Here is a 12,614-nt window from a genome sequence, read left to right on the forward strand (position 1 = left end):
ACTCGACCCCAAATCAACCAAACTTTCTTCTATTCTAGATGTTCTCGAGCAGTTATTAACAGTAAACCACTCAAAAATACCATCTCACTGCATCTGATCTTTACAATATCGTCAGACACAGGGGTTGTCCTTATTTATTGCGAAAATCGTCTCATTTCTCTCTCTAGTATAGCGACTCAATTATTATAGCGCAATATTTTCTTAATGCTGAAGACTCGCCTAGAATATATTACTTTTCTTTACCCAAGTCAAAACGGATTCCGGAAGCGGTTACCATGTGAGAGCCAGCTTGTTGATTTCACTCACTATATTTTACGTATTTGGATGACTTGGTCAGAAAGACACCATTCTCCGAGACTTTTAAAAAGCATTGGACCGTATTTCTTACCATCTACTTCTAAGCTCTCAACTCCAGGAATTATTTGATCTTGCTCTCTTTACTAAAACACTGGCAGAAAAATTATTCTCCTGGCTAAAACACTTCCTGAATGGTCGCAAGAAGTTCTCCTATCGTCATAATTGCCTCTCGCCTCCTAGCAAAGCAACGTCTGGTGTTCCGCAAGATGCATGTTTACACCACTGCTATTTCTTATCTACATCAGTGACCTACCTGCTGACATCCGATCTACGATACGATTATTTTCAGATGACTGCATCATTTGCAGCCTCTTCCTGAGCTCTTCCGACTTCTCTACCCTCAAAGAGGACATTACCTCTGTCGTATCGTGGTGAGGTAAATGCCAGACGCCTATTAACCTAAACAAATGCAAATCCTTGTCACTTTCTCCCAAGCTCACAGTGATCGATAGCACTTACCGCATTAAATCAATTGCCATTAGCAAAACTTCAGGATACACGTAAGATACTTGAGAGTGCCCATTATGTCACCGTTATCATGGGCTACACGCATCCAAACCATCTTGCTCTAAGGCATAACGCGTACTTGGTGTCCTCCAGCGCGGTCTAAAATTTACATCATACCAGGTAAAAAAAGTTGGCACACATAGCGTTCGACCGTCCGAAGCTGGAATATACACGCCATTTTTCGGGCTTCTGTACCAAGCATATCTTGCCTTTGACCTAGAAGCAGTTCAAAATCGAGTCGCCCATTTTATCGCATCGCAATACTCAAAGTATACTAGCGCAACATTACTAAAACGATCCCTCAGCTTTCTACCAGTACCAACCCGTCGCATAATTTCACGTCTACATGTTTCCCACTTTCTTTTATCGCTCACCAAGAAATTCGTTCCTCAAACTACTCCGAAGTCCGTAATTCCGCGTAAGCCATGGAGCCTGACCATCGCGCTCATTGATGCCCGCACCTCCGCAATGAGAAGCTCTCTTTTCCCCGACGTCATACCAATTTTGAGTAGCCTAACCGATTACGCAACAACATGTGCTAACCGCCGAATACTTCTCGACAGAATGGCTCATCACTTTTGAAAACCTCATCGACCCGTTCTTCGGTGCTGAGCTTTACTTGACTTGATGCCTGTGAAAACCACCTATGATCTTGAAGTGCCTTGTTACCAGTGCCTTGTATTGAACTTTTAATGACTGCTTTTGATTGTTTTTATCATTTCTTTTAGGTTACCTATGTTGCCTTGTTTCTCCATCTCTTTTCTTTTTTTCTACCGCCACCACATTCTATACGCCTCCATCCCTTTATGCGTTGTGCTTTATTGTGTTTAACGTCCCAAAGCGACTCAGGTTATGAGAGACGCCGGAGTGAAGGGCTCAGAAAATATCGGTCACCTGGGGCTGTAGAACATTACAAGCTCTCAACAGACTTTATTATACGCTGTATACGCTGCATATGCTGTATGTGCTGCAGGTGTTTTAGTTACGCGCTTGCTATCTACTTACACTGTGCCCTTGCTGGTGGAAATTCCATCTGTTTGCATAGGGATAAGAGAAATGTGACCTTGATCTTTTAAAATTTACACAACTTATAATATTGTGATGCGAATCATTTGGTTTCACAAAAAGTTCCACGACAACACGTGCCTTTTCCAGGCGCCGGTGCCGCAAACAAGCACAGAAGTGCTCAAGTAGTGCGTAATTTGTTTTGTTATAAGCAGAATGAGAGAACAAACCATTATTATTATCTATCGTGGCAATAAAATATTATTCTTATTACTTCGCTCCTTGTTTATAGGAAAAATATTGAAGCTCTTAAAGGAACACTAAAGGAAACTATCAAACTAAGCAGAACCGATGGATTAATCCCCGGGAGCACTGCCAACAATTATTTTGCGCGGTAAGGTGGCTCGGTTGCGGAGAAAATTGCAAATTAAATTCCCGAAACCCTTCCACGTCCAAGTCTTCCGCGAAAAAATAGCGCAGTTATCTTATTTCTATGACGCATTTTCAATGAAGCTCTCTGACCTATCAAGCGTCACTTCCAAAGACCGGAAATGCGGTCGGAAACCTGAAAACTACAGGCCATTCGAGCCCTTCCGCTATTACAGCAACCAATCATAGCTTTATTAACAATAAATTCAACTTTAAAGAAATGTGAATATGATATTAACTGGTCGGTTCCACGAATGTGAGTCACTCACCATGATCAAGGACCGGTTGTTAAACTTTAATGTAAGAGTATACCAAGGATTTTATGTATGCTCCTGGCAAACAAAGGAACGAAGCACTAGTCATTAAACGAACACTTTTTTTTTTTGCTGGCCTTGGCAATAAAAGCAAGGTGGTGCATCCAGTGCTCTGCGGAACAAAGTTTTTAATAATAATTGTTTTTTAGGGAAAGGAAATGGCGCAGTATCTGTCTCATATATCGTTGGGCACCTGAACCGCGCCGTAAAGGAAGGGATTTGCTTAATTTTCACAATACAGGATTGTGTTCCATCCGGGCATAACAAGTCGACAGGTACGGTGACGCCAACAAGAAATTTTTTGTGTGTACGCTGCCGCTAGTCTTAAGGATGATCTCTTGTCAGCGGACGGCCAGCGGTTCGTGAATTATACAGTAGGTGCAAACAACGCGAAATACTTAGTCATTGGTGCAGATATGGAAGGAGTTACAGTTTACATTAAAACGAACTGAGCTCAAATAAAAGTATTGTTCTCACAAAGAGTTGTAAGCGCTTCCGAGCGCACCGCTTTACTTTTTTAGCCCAGAAACGATTCCAAAAATCGCCGCGCGGTGACCGACGCACATGTTTTGTCTTCATTATGATACGCTCTGAAAGACAACTTCTCTAATTGGACTGCAGTCAATATTTATCGGAAAAGGACGACAAAAAATTACTGACAATTTAGTGTGGTTTGGCTAAATGGGAATTAGGTGCACCCACACTTCGGCTTTGACTTCGTTTTCGGCTTCAGTTCGAGGCTCGTTTTCAGAGGGAAATGCGTTACTAGTGCGTTCTGGATCCATTGCGCACAGGTGGATGTTGGTGAATACGACGACACTGAAAGCACAGCGCGAAAAACTGTCTATTAAACATAAGAAATTTTCGGCTACGGCCATGGCGATGGCCTCTAATGAAGTGGCCAGCGAAGCTGATCTCTTCGCACTGCCGCGGATTCGAAACCCACTCGCGGCCACATAGTGTTTTGCTATAAAGTGTTTTGCATAAGTGGCCTGCTGCCCGGTTTCCCACTACCAGCCGCCTGTCCAATGCAGTAGGGTGGCTATCTGCTAGAGGCTTCGGACAAACAAACATTGGCAAAATCTGAGATTGGGGTTTTAGTACTCGTGCAATAAAATCTGCTCCAATCTGTGACAATAAAAACTAGCCTCACGAGTGCTTCTATCTAATAAACGGCAATTTTCGCCGCTACTATTCACCAGCGCAGGTTGGGAGGCTACACTGAATTCTGAAGATTAGACCAAGCTAATGAGTAGAAACGGCCATGGGCAAAACTTTTCAGGCGTGAGAATAAACATAACTTTTGAAGCATTGGCAAGAAAGGTAAGAGATTAAAATAATGGCTGAATAGAGCAGGTATTAATTCCATTGCGTTATTTGCACGGTATTCAGGTGTTTCATAAATGTTTTCGCGCTATTCACATTATGCGAAGACGGTCTGCTCTTCATCACTCGCGCATAAGGTTTTCATCAAGCCAAGTTTTCGCCCATGTCTGCTGTAGATCAGGGCATCTCATCTACAAGCTCTAATGCATCAAGACTGCCAAGAGCAATAAATGTGTCATTGGCGCCGCCTGTTTTGATGTAAACCCGATCGCCGCATACTTCACTGATAAAGACGCCGTGGCAAACACAGCAGCAAGAAAACGAATGGGTTGCGGACGGCAACGACCTCGGAGCCTCGAGAAATGGTCGAGAGGTGTTCAGGCCCGATAAGTGTTTTATGGCCGCGAAGCGTCTCTGGCCATCCGCTGGGATCTAAACGTAGGCGGGCTGGTCTCATGCACTTGCGAAGAGGTCACAACTTCGCGCAAATTCCTGCGACAAGAGTTACTTCGCGTTTTATGACGAGCCAGCAGCAATGCCATGAATCTTGAGAAACCTTGGCTTACTGACGGAGTTATGCTTTTTAATGCGAAATCATTATATTATATTACCGCCCGTCCTGTTTGTCTCTCTGCGTCCGTGTCTCTTTAGCGCTATGTGGCAAGTGAATCATTACATCGCTGGCTCATCGGAAACAGAACCCGGCGTCGGCGTCGACCAGCAGCAGTGGGCCCAAAAATCACAGATGACGTCACCGTAGTATCAAAGCAAAATAAAATTTCTTCCAAAGGTGCGCTGAGGAGAACCCGGGAAATTCAGATTGCGAGGAGAATACACAACCCACAGGCCAGAAAACTGCGTGTCTTCCCGGCGAACAAATGCAAACCTAGTATATGCGTTGCATCACGATTGTATGCTAAAGAGTAGGAGCGTCATTAGAAAGGAAGAGAAAAATCAAAAGTAAGCAAAGAAACTGCTTTCGGATTCAAAGCATGTACGTAGCCTTAAAGCGCTCCGTAATTCTTGTAGGCTTCGCTGCGGGCGCATGATGTACGGCATGTCGCCGAATACATAATCAGCATCTTGTCACACAGGGCGTTTCAGCTAACTTTTGCCAAGCTTTTAAAAAAAAATGACAAGTTGATCTAGGAAGGTTCGACTAACGTAATGTTATAGGTCAGCATATATGGTCTGCATATTTTTCAGATGCTGCCCATTTGCATTATTGAAGTAATGTAACCAAGCAAACTGTCTTGTTATTAATATTTGCGCGATATTTTCGATGCGAAAGTTGTAGAGCAAGTTGGTTTCTTCAAAGTAACATCAGCATGCTTCCTGTTTTCAAGCTTAAAATATAGCCGGCGAAATTTACAAATTGTCACGTCCCTATGGGCTCCCACGGCGCAGTGTTAGCAACTTCAAACGAGCACTGTTTTCAAAGGAAAGGCGCTATAGAAGCCGAAATGAACAACACCGGACAGAGCGATGGTTCCGTAACGGCTGCCTGAAAGTACCACCGTGCGCCGATCCAAGCAGCCGTGTTTCCGTCATAACTTTTCTAAATATTACCTAGAAGGAAAGCTGTCGTCACCGTCCATGGGAGTTTCTTAAAGAGCATTTCCTCCACCGCGGGAATTCAGGGAAGGCGAGTATTTTTACTTGACTTGATTAGTGCTGGCCCTTATACATAACTAAAACTGCCGAAATGTAATTTTTAAGGAGAAAAAACGGGAAGAAGACATTGTTTTACAATAAAAATATCTTATAATAAAATTTGCTTACAAATTGCATTAAATGACAAGGAAAGCAAATAGGTGTAAATGAGCACCGATTTTGCCCACGTGAGAATGGGCTTTTTTTATGTCACTAAGTATGGATAACCGTCCAGACTAATTTTGTTTTAATTTAACACACTCACTTTTCAGAGGAAATATTGTTTTAAAAAATTGTTAACACTTAAAATAGTGCACTTTAGGAGCTTCTCTTTTGTCATTGCGAATGATAGAAAAGTTTCACTGGTGTCGTCTGCTATTCGGGGTTCGTGCCCTAGGTTCTTGCCATCAGAAACTTTTCCGAACCCCCCCCCTTCTATGAGAAAGGGTTTTGCGCGCACTAAGTGCCGGCTTTCACCATGTACTGGCGATGCGCTCACTCCACCTGCAACGAAAAACATGCACTAGGAAGAAGGAACCTGCCCTACAACAAGTAAGTGGCAGTCGTATTCATGCTGACAGCTTCAACAAGCGGGTGATTCCGTGAATTAATTCATGAAATAGAGGTCGCTTCTGCGTGCAATATGCAGCAACCGCCAGAATTTGAAATGAAGCAAATGCAATGCAAGACTAGTGCAATTAACATAAGTGGCACTTGTCGAAGTACTTCGCGCTCTTAAAAGACGACCGTCTTCAGGACTGCTACGAGGAATGTGCAAAGTGATAACAAGAGTAGGCGGTTGGTTTTTTTAATTCACAAAAGACTGTATTCCCTTCATCGATATTTCATTCCACAGGTTCTCGCCGGTCAATCATAGCTTGCCGCGTAAATGGCCCCAAGCGATAAGGCAAAGAAACTTCCGGCCCAGCATATTAATGACGGGTATACATTGAGAATGAATTGAATCTTGATTATAAAAAAAAAAACCACACTGCTCCGCTCACTTCTAGTTAGGCGCCCTCGGATGTATCGGATCTCCAGTGAACTGCTTGCGCAGCCGGATACCGACACCACACCACACACAAAACGTAGATGAAAACGAATATGAGCAACCAAAAAACTCAATCCGTAGAAGTCAGCGAGCCACCAAATGTCAATCCGAAGCAACGTCTCCCCGGCATGCCTAGCGCGTCCTTGGTGGACTAATTGCACCGCCACCAGCTTTCTGTCTAGTTCATATAGTAAAAAACTCTACAGGTGCCGTGACAAGCGAGGAGACATCGTTTCGCTACAATAATGGTGTTACAAAATAGGTGCCACCACGTTCTGCGGCAAGAAACGAACTGCGCTTTGCCATAAAGCGGCGACCGCCTGGTCGCGCTACTCCTGCACTCAATGATTCTATCAACACTAAGTGCCTGCCTACGTCACGGAACCAGGGCTGCGACAGGTGGCCTGTTCATTCGTTCATCTTTTCGCAACCGTCTTGCTTGAGTCGGAGCACATTTGAGGGTGCCAACATCGCGACGCGGCAACTTAAAAGCGCGCCGCAGTTTTTAAATGTTATGACTTCATTTTGTGATGAAAAAAGAAGTAACGCTGAAATTACATTGAAGACAGCAACTAAGACGGGCATTTTTCAACTTGCTATACAACTTTAACTTTAAGAGCTTCGCGCGAAGGTTAACTAGCAAATGTTATGTTTTGAAAATTTAGCAAATCAGGAACTTTTATATATACGCTGACCTGGTAAAGACGACAATCTACAACCACGGGCTAATCCAACCTTTCTACAGCACATTGTTTTCTTCAAGTAAGCTTAGCACAAGGCAGCTCAAATGTCCTTTATTTACTACTATCTAACTCAAAGTAGCATTTGTACTTCACATAAACCGACAAAGATACGCAGGCATGCTGCAATTTGAACGGATAACTGCCATAAAACCACGCCTTAACTGCTGTACCATAGAGCGTGCTGTCGCCGATTGTAAGTCGACTCGTGTGGCTGCCAGCAGGTAGCTAGAAACGACAACTTATTGCAAGTACATTTTGCATTGATTTAGATCGACTTTGTGAATGAAGTTTTCGCACTGTCCGTATAAAGTTGTATAGTTATTCATTCTGTACAAGCAGCCAAATATTGTGCTCAGCCACACCTGAAAGCGTGGTTGAAGTTCAAATTCTTAGCATGTATTGTGAAGGCTAAGTGGTGCGGCATCCTCAAAGGATGGTTACAGATGGTAGAGTAAATGGGCGCACTTTTTAACAACTGTATCTGTTAATACATGACTGAATCACTCTGGTTTCGTTACAGTAACGTCAATATTGCCCCCTTTCTCATCTAAAAAGCAGCACCGACATTCATTTTTGCAATACTGAACTTTTCCGTAAGCAGCATGGAAGAGCAAGTCGGGCCCGTGATGGCACTTCTTTCCTTGGGGCCATACGTTAGGACAAGTATTAAGGTGAAAGCAAATATGAGTGGCTCATATTTGCAGTACTAACTTGTCCGGTCTCAGGTCATATCCGGTCTACAGCCATGTCATACCGATGACTAAGTTAACTCTATAAGAAAAAAAATCCTTGTGCACGGCGGGATTCCAACCACGATCCTGCCATTCCGCAGCCGAGCGAGCGAACGACTACGCTAGTTCCTGCGAACGCACCTCTTGAACTGCCGCCTTCTTCGGAGATCAGAGAATAGTCTGCCTGTACCTTATTGTCAAGAGCAGATGGTGCGTAATGCAGTTCGCGCATAACTTCGCATTTTCGGAACCTTCCGCCAACATTCAGGCTTCGTGTAAGCGGTTTTGACCGTTCGCTCTGACTGCAGCTCTGCGATGCAGCATTGGCGTGTCCCCTGTGGCAAGTATATAGCAGCAGCCTCCAAAGTCGGAAGTATGACCCCCACTATAGCTTGTAGCACTGCGTATGCAGTACCAAGCAATAACGATGTATTTCTCTCTGCTTTGAGAATTGGTAATTATCTGCCCGGAGTAGACTTGTTCAAATAAACGCAAAACCACTTGCTGAAGCCATAGTATTGAGCCCGTGCCTTCATGCTTCATTGCTCGCATAAATTAAACGGCAGCATTTCTGGGATATCCGGTGTCACTGAACATAAACACGCATCTGCCACACACTCCCTCGCATCTTTTCCTTCCTTCAGATCTTTCCCCACGTGTCTGGAGTCTTGGTTAACTGGCCCCGCCTCTAGGCTCTTTTCTCTTTCTACCTCTCTTTCAGCCGTTCTTCCTGGAATGAGCGCCGAGTGCCCGTCCGCACAATGACAACCCCGCTTCAAGTAAACCATACTCAGAATCACAATTTCGCCTGGTCGACAGTCTGCCACGAGCGCACAGAGAAAGCCAAGAAGGGGCCGGGAAACGCCGTACCTTCCGCGCACCGAAAGCCCCTAGTTAAAAGCAAGCCACAGCGCTAGCTGCTCGCATCCACGCTCGCGGCGAGGAAGCACCGGGGAGGGGACCCGACCGAGAAGCGAATCGGCTTTTTCCGGGTGATTCGGCAGGACCGGCACGTCGTGTTTTCGCGCTGAGCACCGAGTGTGCGCAAGCGATTCACGGTCGCTCCTCATCGATCACGCGCCGTTCTCGAGCGCCGCGGCTGCGTAGTGCGGCCAGTCACGTACCACACCGCGTTCAGGTTTCAATGTACCGTCGTGGCAGCCTTGATTTTCGTTCCCGACTGGCCCGCGCTTCCATTTTTCTGACCTTTATTGCGAGTGCCACCGGCATCGCAAGGTGCCACTGTTTTCTAAGAGTGCAGCCCAAGAGATCACTGTTCTGAACGCAAGGCGTTGCTTCTTGGTAGCTGGTTCGCTTTTTCCCTCTTATGCCGCTGCATCTGCATCTCAATGAGTGCAGCGAGAAAAATGATCCGAGGGTGTTTTGGCGGCATATCTCGCACCGCATGAGTGTCACGGCTTGAAGCCTGCTGCTGCGTTGTTGCTTGCTCTTCAAGTTCGTCAGGCTGCGTTTACGCCACCAGTAATCGCATTTGAAAGTTTGCCTTTTGACACCTAAATACCCCTGAACCACGTTAGTGCACCCTACTTGAGACAATGCAGGACGTGTGATGCCGGCGCTTGCATGCCAAGCAATAGCCACCATGTGCGGTTTTCTTGGCGCATATTGATGAATGGACGTTGTGGAAGGCAAAACAAAGAAATGGTGGTGGTGCTGTTAATAGGGGTTCCGGGTATACTTACGAGGCACTAACCAAGCATTAAATGCAGTAAATGGAAATTTTTGCTTTTTACGCCAGAAGTGTCCAGATTCTGGACTTTTAAAAGTCACACACCTTCAGTCGACTTATGAAAGGACATCATCTTCACTAGCTTCCTCGTTAGTGCAATTTTATTTCTCTAGTGCCTGATGTCTTCCATCTCATTGGCGAAGAAATAGCGGATCGAAAATGATGCGCTGGAAGAGGGCCTCTGTTTTCTCCCTTACAATACATTTCTTCTTTCCTCGATTCATTCGGATTTCGCCCCAGTCTTCAGTGTCCACATTCTTGAAAAGCTCTTCTATGCCACAACAATCCATCACTCCGGGAGCCATGTCGCACAAAATCAATCACCTCCGATATACACTTGCGAATCGCAGTCGACCGATATACGTCGTGAATCTGTCGCTATAGTCTGATGCAGCCGAAGAACAAGGAGACAAATGATCCTCAATGAAGTCCCTCCAGCCAATAGCGTCAGCCGATTCTCATGACGTCGTGGTTAATCCCCTTCGATGTGCTAGAGTGAAATTGCGTGGGCGTGGCAGATGAGAGGGGAATAACCAGGGCTTAATCGGATTAACCGCTGCGTCATCCAAATCGGACCCGCCGCGGTGGCTCAGTGGTTAGGGCACTCGACTACTGATCCGGAGTTCCCGGGTTCGACCCCGACCGCGGCGGCTGCGTCTTTATGGAGGAAAAACGCTAAGGCGCCTGTGTGCTGTGCGATGTCAGTGCACGTTAAAGATCCCCAGGTGGTCGAAATTATTCCGCAGCCCTCCACTACGGCGCCTATTACTTCCTTTCTTCTTTCACTCCCTCTCTTATCCCTTCCCTTACGGCGCGGTTCAGGTGTCCAGCGATATATGAGACAGATACTGCGCCATTTCCTTTCCCCCCAAAACCAATTAAAATTAAAAAAATTCAAATCGGTCGACGCCATTGGGTGGAGGGCGTCCTTTGAGGAGGCAACTGCTGCTTCTTTCTTGGGTATCCGACTATAGAAAGATTAATTGCCCGATGGAAAGCAGCTGTACAGTACACCCGCTGATGGCTAGAGTACATATCTGAACCCTGCCCTTCGTCCTTCCTCCATTCGCCAAAAACCTAAACGATTCTGTCTGAAGACAGATATAAACCCACCTAGAAAACCCACAAAACTTAAGCTTCCGAATGCTACAAGCGCCCATTTCCAGTCTTGAAGCTGGTCCTGTTTGTGCTTTGCGCAGTTTTCCTTTCTCAGATCTTGCATTCACTTAGTCCTTCCACCAAGAGCCCTTTCATCCGCAAGTTCATCCACTAAATTCTGAAGAAAACAGCTTCACAGGAAAACAAACAAAAGTGTGACAAGAGTGTCAGGCAGGGAGGAACGCTACGCGACGACTTCGTTGCGGTGAGATAAAAGCGAAAGCGCGGCTGCTCACCAGCGACGTCAAGCTCTGCATGACGAAGCTGCTCGACGTTGGGTTCGAGGTGCACCTTGGGCGACGCATGCTAAAGCCTCCCACTCCCCTGGGGGGAACCCGTTTCGGAGCGGCGACCCCTGGCGCCCTTGCCGGTTGCTCACCTGTGGCAGTGGCGGCGATAGCGAGCAGCTCCATCGGGGGGCGGCAGCAGTCAGTAGTGTGTCCGAGCGGCCGGGCGACACCGAAGAGGAGCCATGCTGGCCACCGCTGCGGCTCTGCTGCTCGCCGGCGTCGCTGCCGGCCCCCTCGCCGCTGCCGCGCACGGTAAGGAACTTCTGCCGCCGCCGGAGCAGCAGCAGCTATCTTTTTTTATACTGCCGGGACGTGGTTGCATGCCGTCTTTATCGGCCACTGCAGCGGGAAACACACCGGTTACGCGGCATCCGCCGGCCCGTTGCGCGCAGTGGAATACCTGGGCAGCTCAAGAGGGAACAATGCTGCCACGCAGCGTCACCAGAGGGCGAAGGTTGTTTCTCTCTGTGGCCCCAAAGTTGCCGAGCAATTAAGCGCTGTGCACAGTGTAGTTGCGCAGACATGGTCACGCTTGTCTGTATACAGGATGCGATCAATGTGGTACGGGGCAAAGACCACGGAATTTTTGAAAACACCATCTGCGGCACTTAAATCACGGTGCACATGTGGGTGCACATGAATATGCCGCTTATGCGCCTACATGGCTGAACTATGGCGGTATGCATTTATGCCCCGTCAGAGCATAATAATTTTAGGAGTCATTAACACCAGGCTGCAATAGGGTTGGGGCTCATCGACGCACAGATGACAAGGTGGCTGCGTAGCTTTAACATTGTTTGCTTGTTCAGCTGAAGGGCAGCATCGGTATTATTGTCGCTACACTCCGCGTGGATGTGCCACAAGCTACCTGAGGTCACCTAAGGTGCAGCGGATTTCCTGACTCAACAAAGAAAAGTCGCGACTTAAGGCAGCATTACGCTGGTATTTGGGGCGATTGCGACATGTCAGCAGAAATTGCCTTCGGTAGGCAACGCGGGAGAGCCTTAGAACAGCGCTGCCTCATGTGCCGAAGCGAAATTCTTCGGTGACCTTTATTCGGCACCGAAGCGTTTTCGTCATTGGTTATAGTAAACGGAGAGAGCTGTGGACAGTGACGAAATAGACACACAAGCAAAGGACGAGTAAGGGCCGTGGGGCGCTTTGTTTAATATTGGGCCAGGCACTTGGCTTTCAGCGGCCGCATTGGATACAGGTGCTGGACAGAAGTGTACACTTAACTAGACGTGTGCGCGTATATGTGCAGACCTTACTACTATCTCTCATTGTTCGCTGCAGGAAT

At 46.6% G+C, this 12,614-nt stretch overlaps 2 protein-coding genes across 3 annotated transcripts in view; one reads left to right on the forward strand and one right to left on the reverse strand.

Annotated features, from left to right (window-relative positions):
* Positions 1-11,538, reverse strand: part of LOC144093590 (chymotrypsin-like elastase family member 2A) — a 52,140-nt gene extending 40,602 nt beyond the window's left edge. The window contains exon 1 of one of the 2 annotated variants that reach the window (XM_077627140.1): positions 11,404-11,538. In XM_077627140.1, the coding sequence (XP_077483266.1) occupies positions 11,404-11,437 (34 nt within the window). In that variant the 5' untranslated portion in view covers positions 11,438-11,538. Of the gene's footprint in view, positions 1-11,260; positions 11,297-11,403 lie in introns of those variants that run through there. The other variant, XM_077627141.1, reaches the window with a different exon arrangement.
* Positions 11,448-12,614, forward strand: part of LOC144095298 (chymotrypsin-like elastase family member 2A) — a 65,463-nt gene continuing 64,296 nt past the window's right edge. The window contains exon 1 of the mRNA XM_077629076.1: positions 11,448-11,566. Coding sequence (XP_077485202.1) covers positions 11,497-11,566 — 70 coding nt within the window. The 5' untranslated portion in view covers positions 11,448-11,496. The remainder of the gene's footprint in view (positions 11,567-12,614) is intronic.

This window comes from Amblyomma americanum, chromosome 6 (assembly GCF_052857255.1).
Source record: "Amblyomma americanum isolate KBUSLIRL-KWMA chromosome 6, ASM5285725v1, whole genome shotgun sequence".
NCBI lineage: Eukaryota > Metazoa > Arthropoda > Arachnida > Ixodida > Ixodidae > Amblyomma > Amblyomma americanum.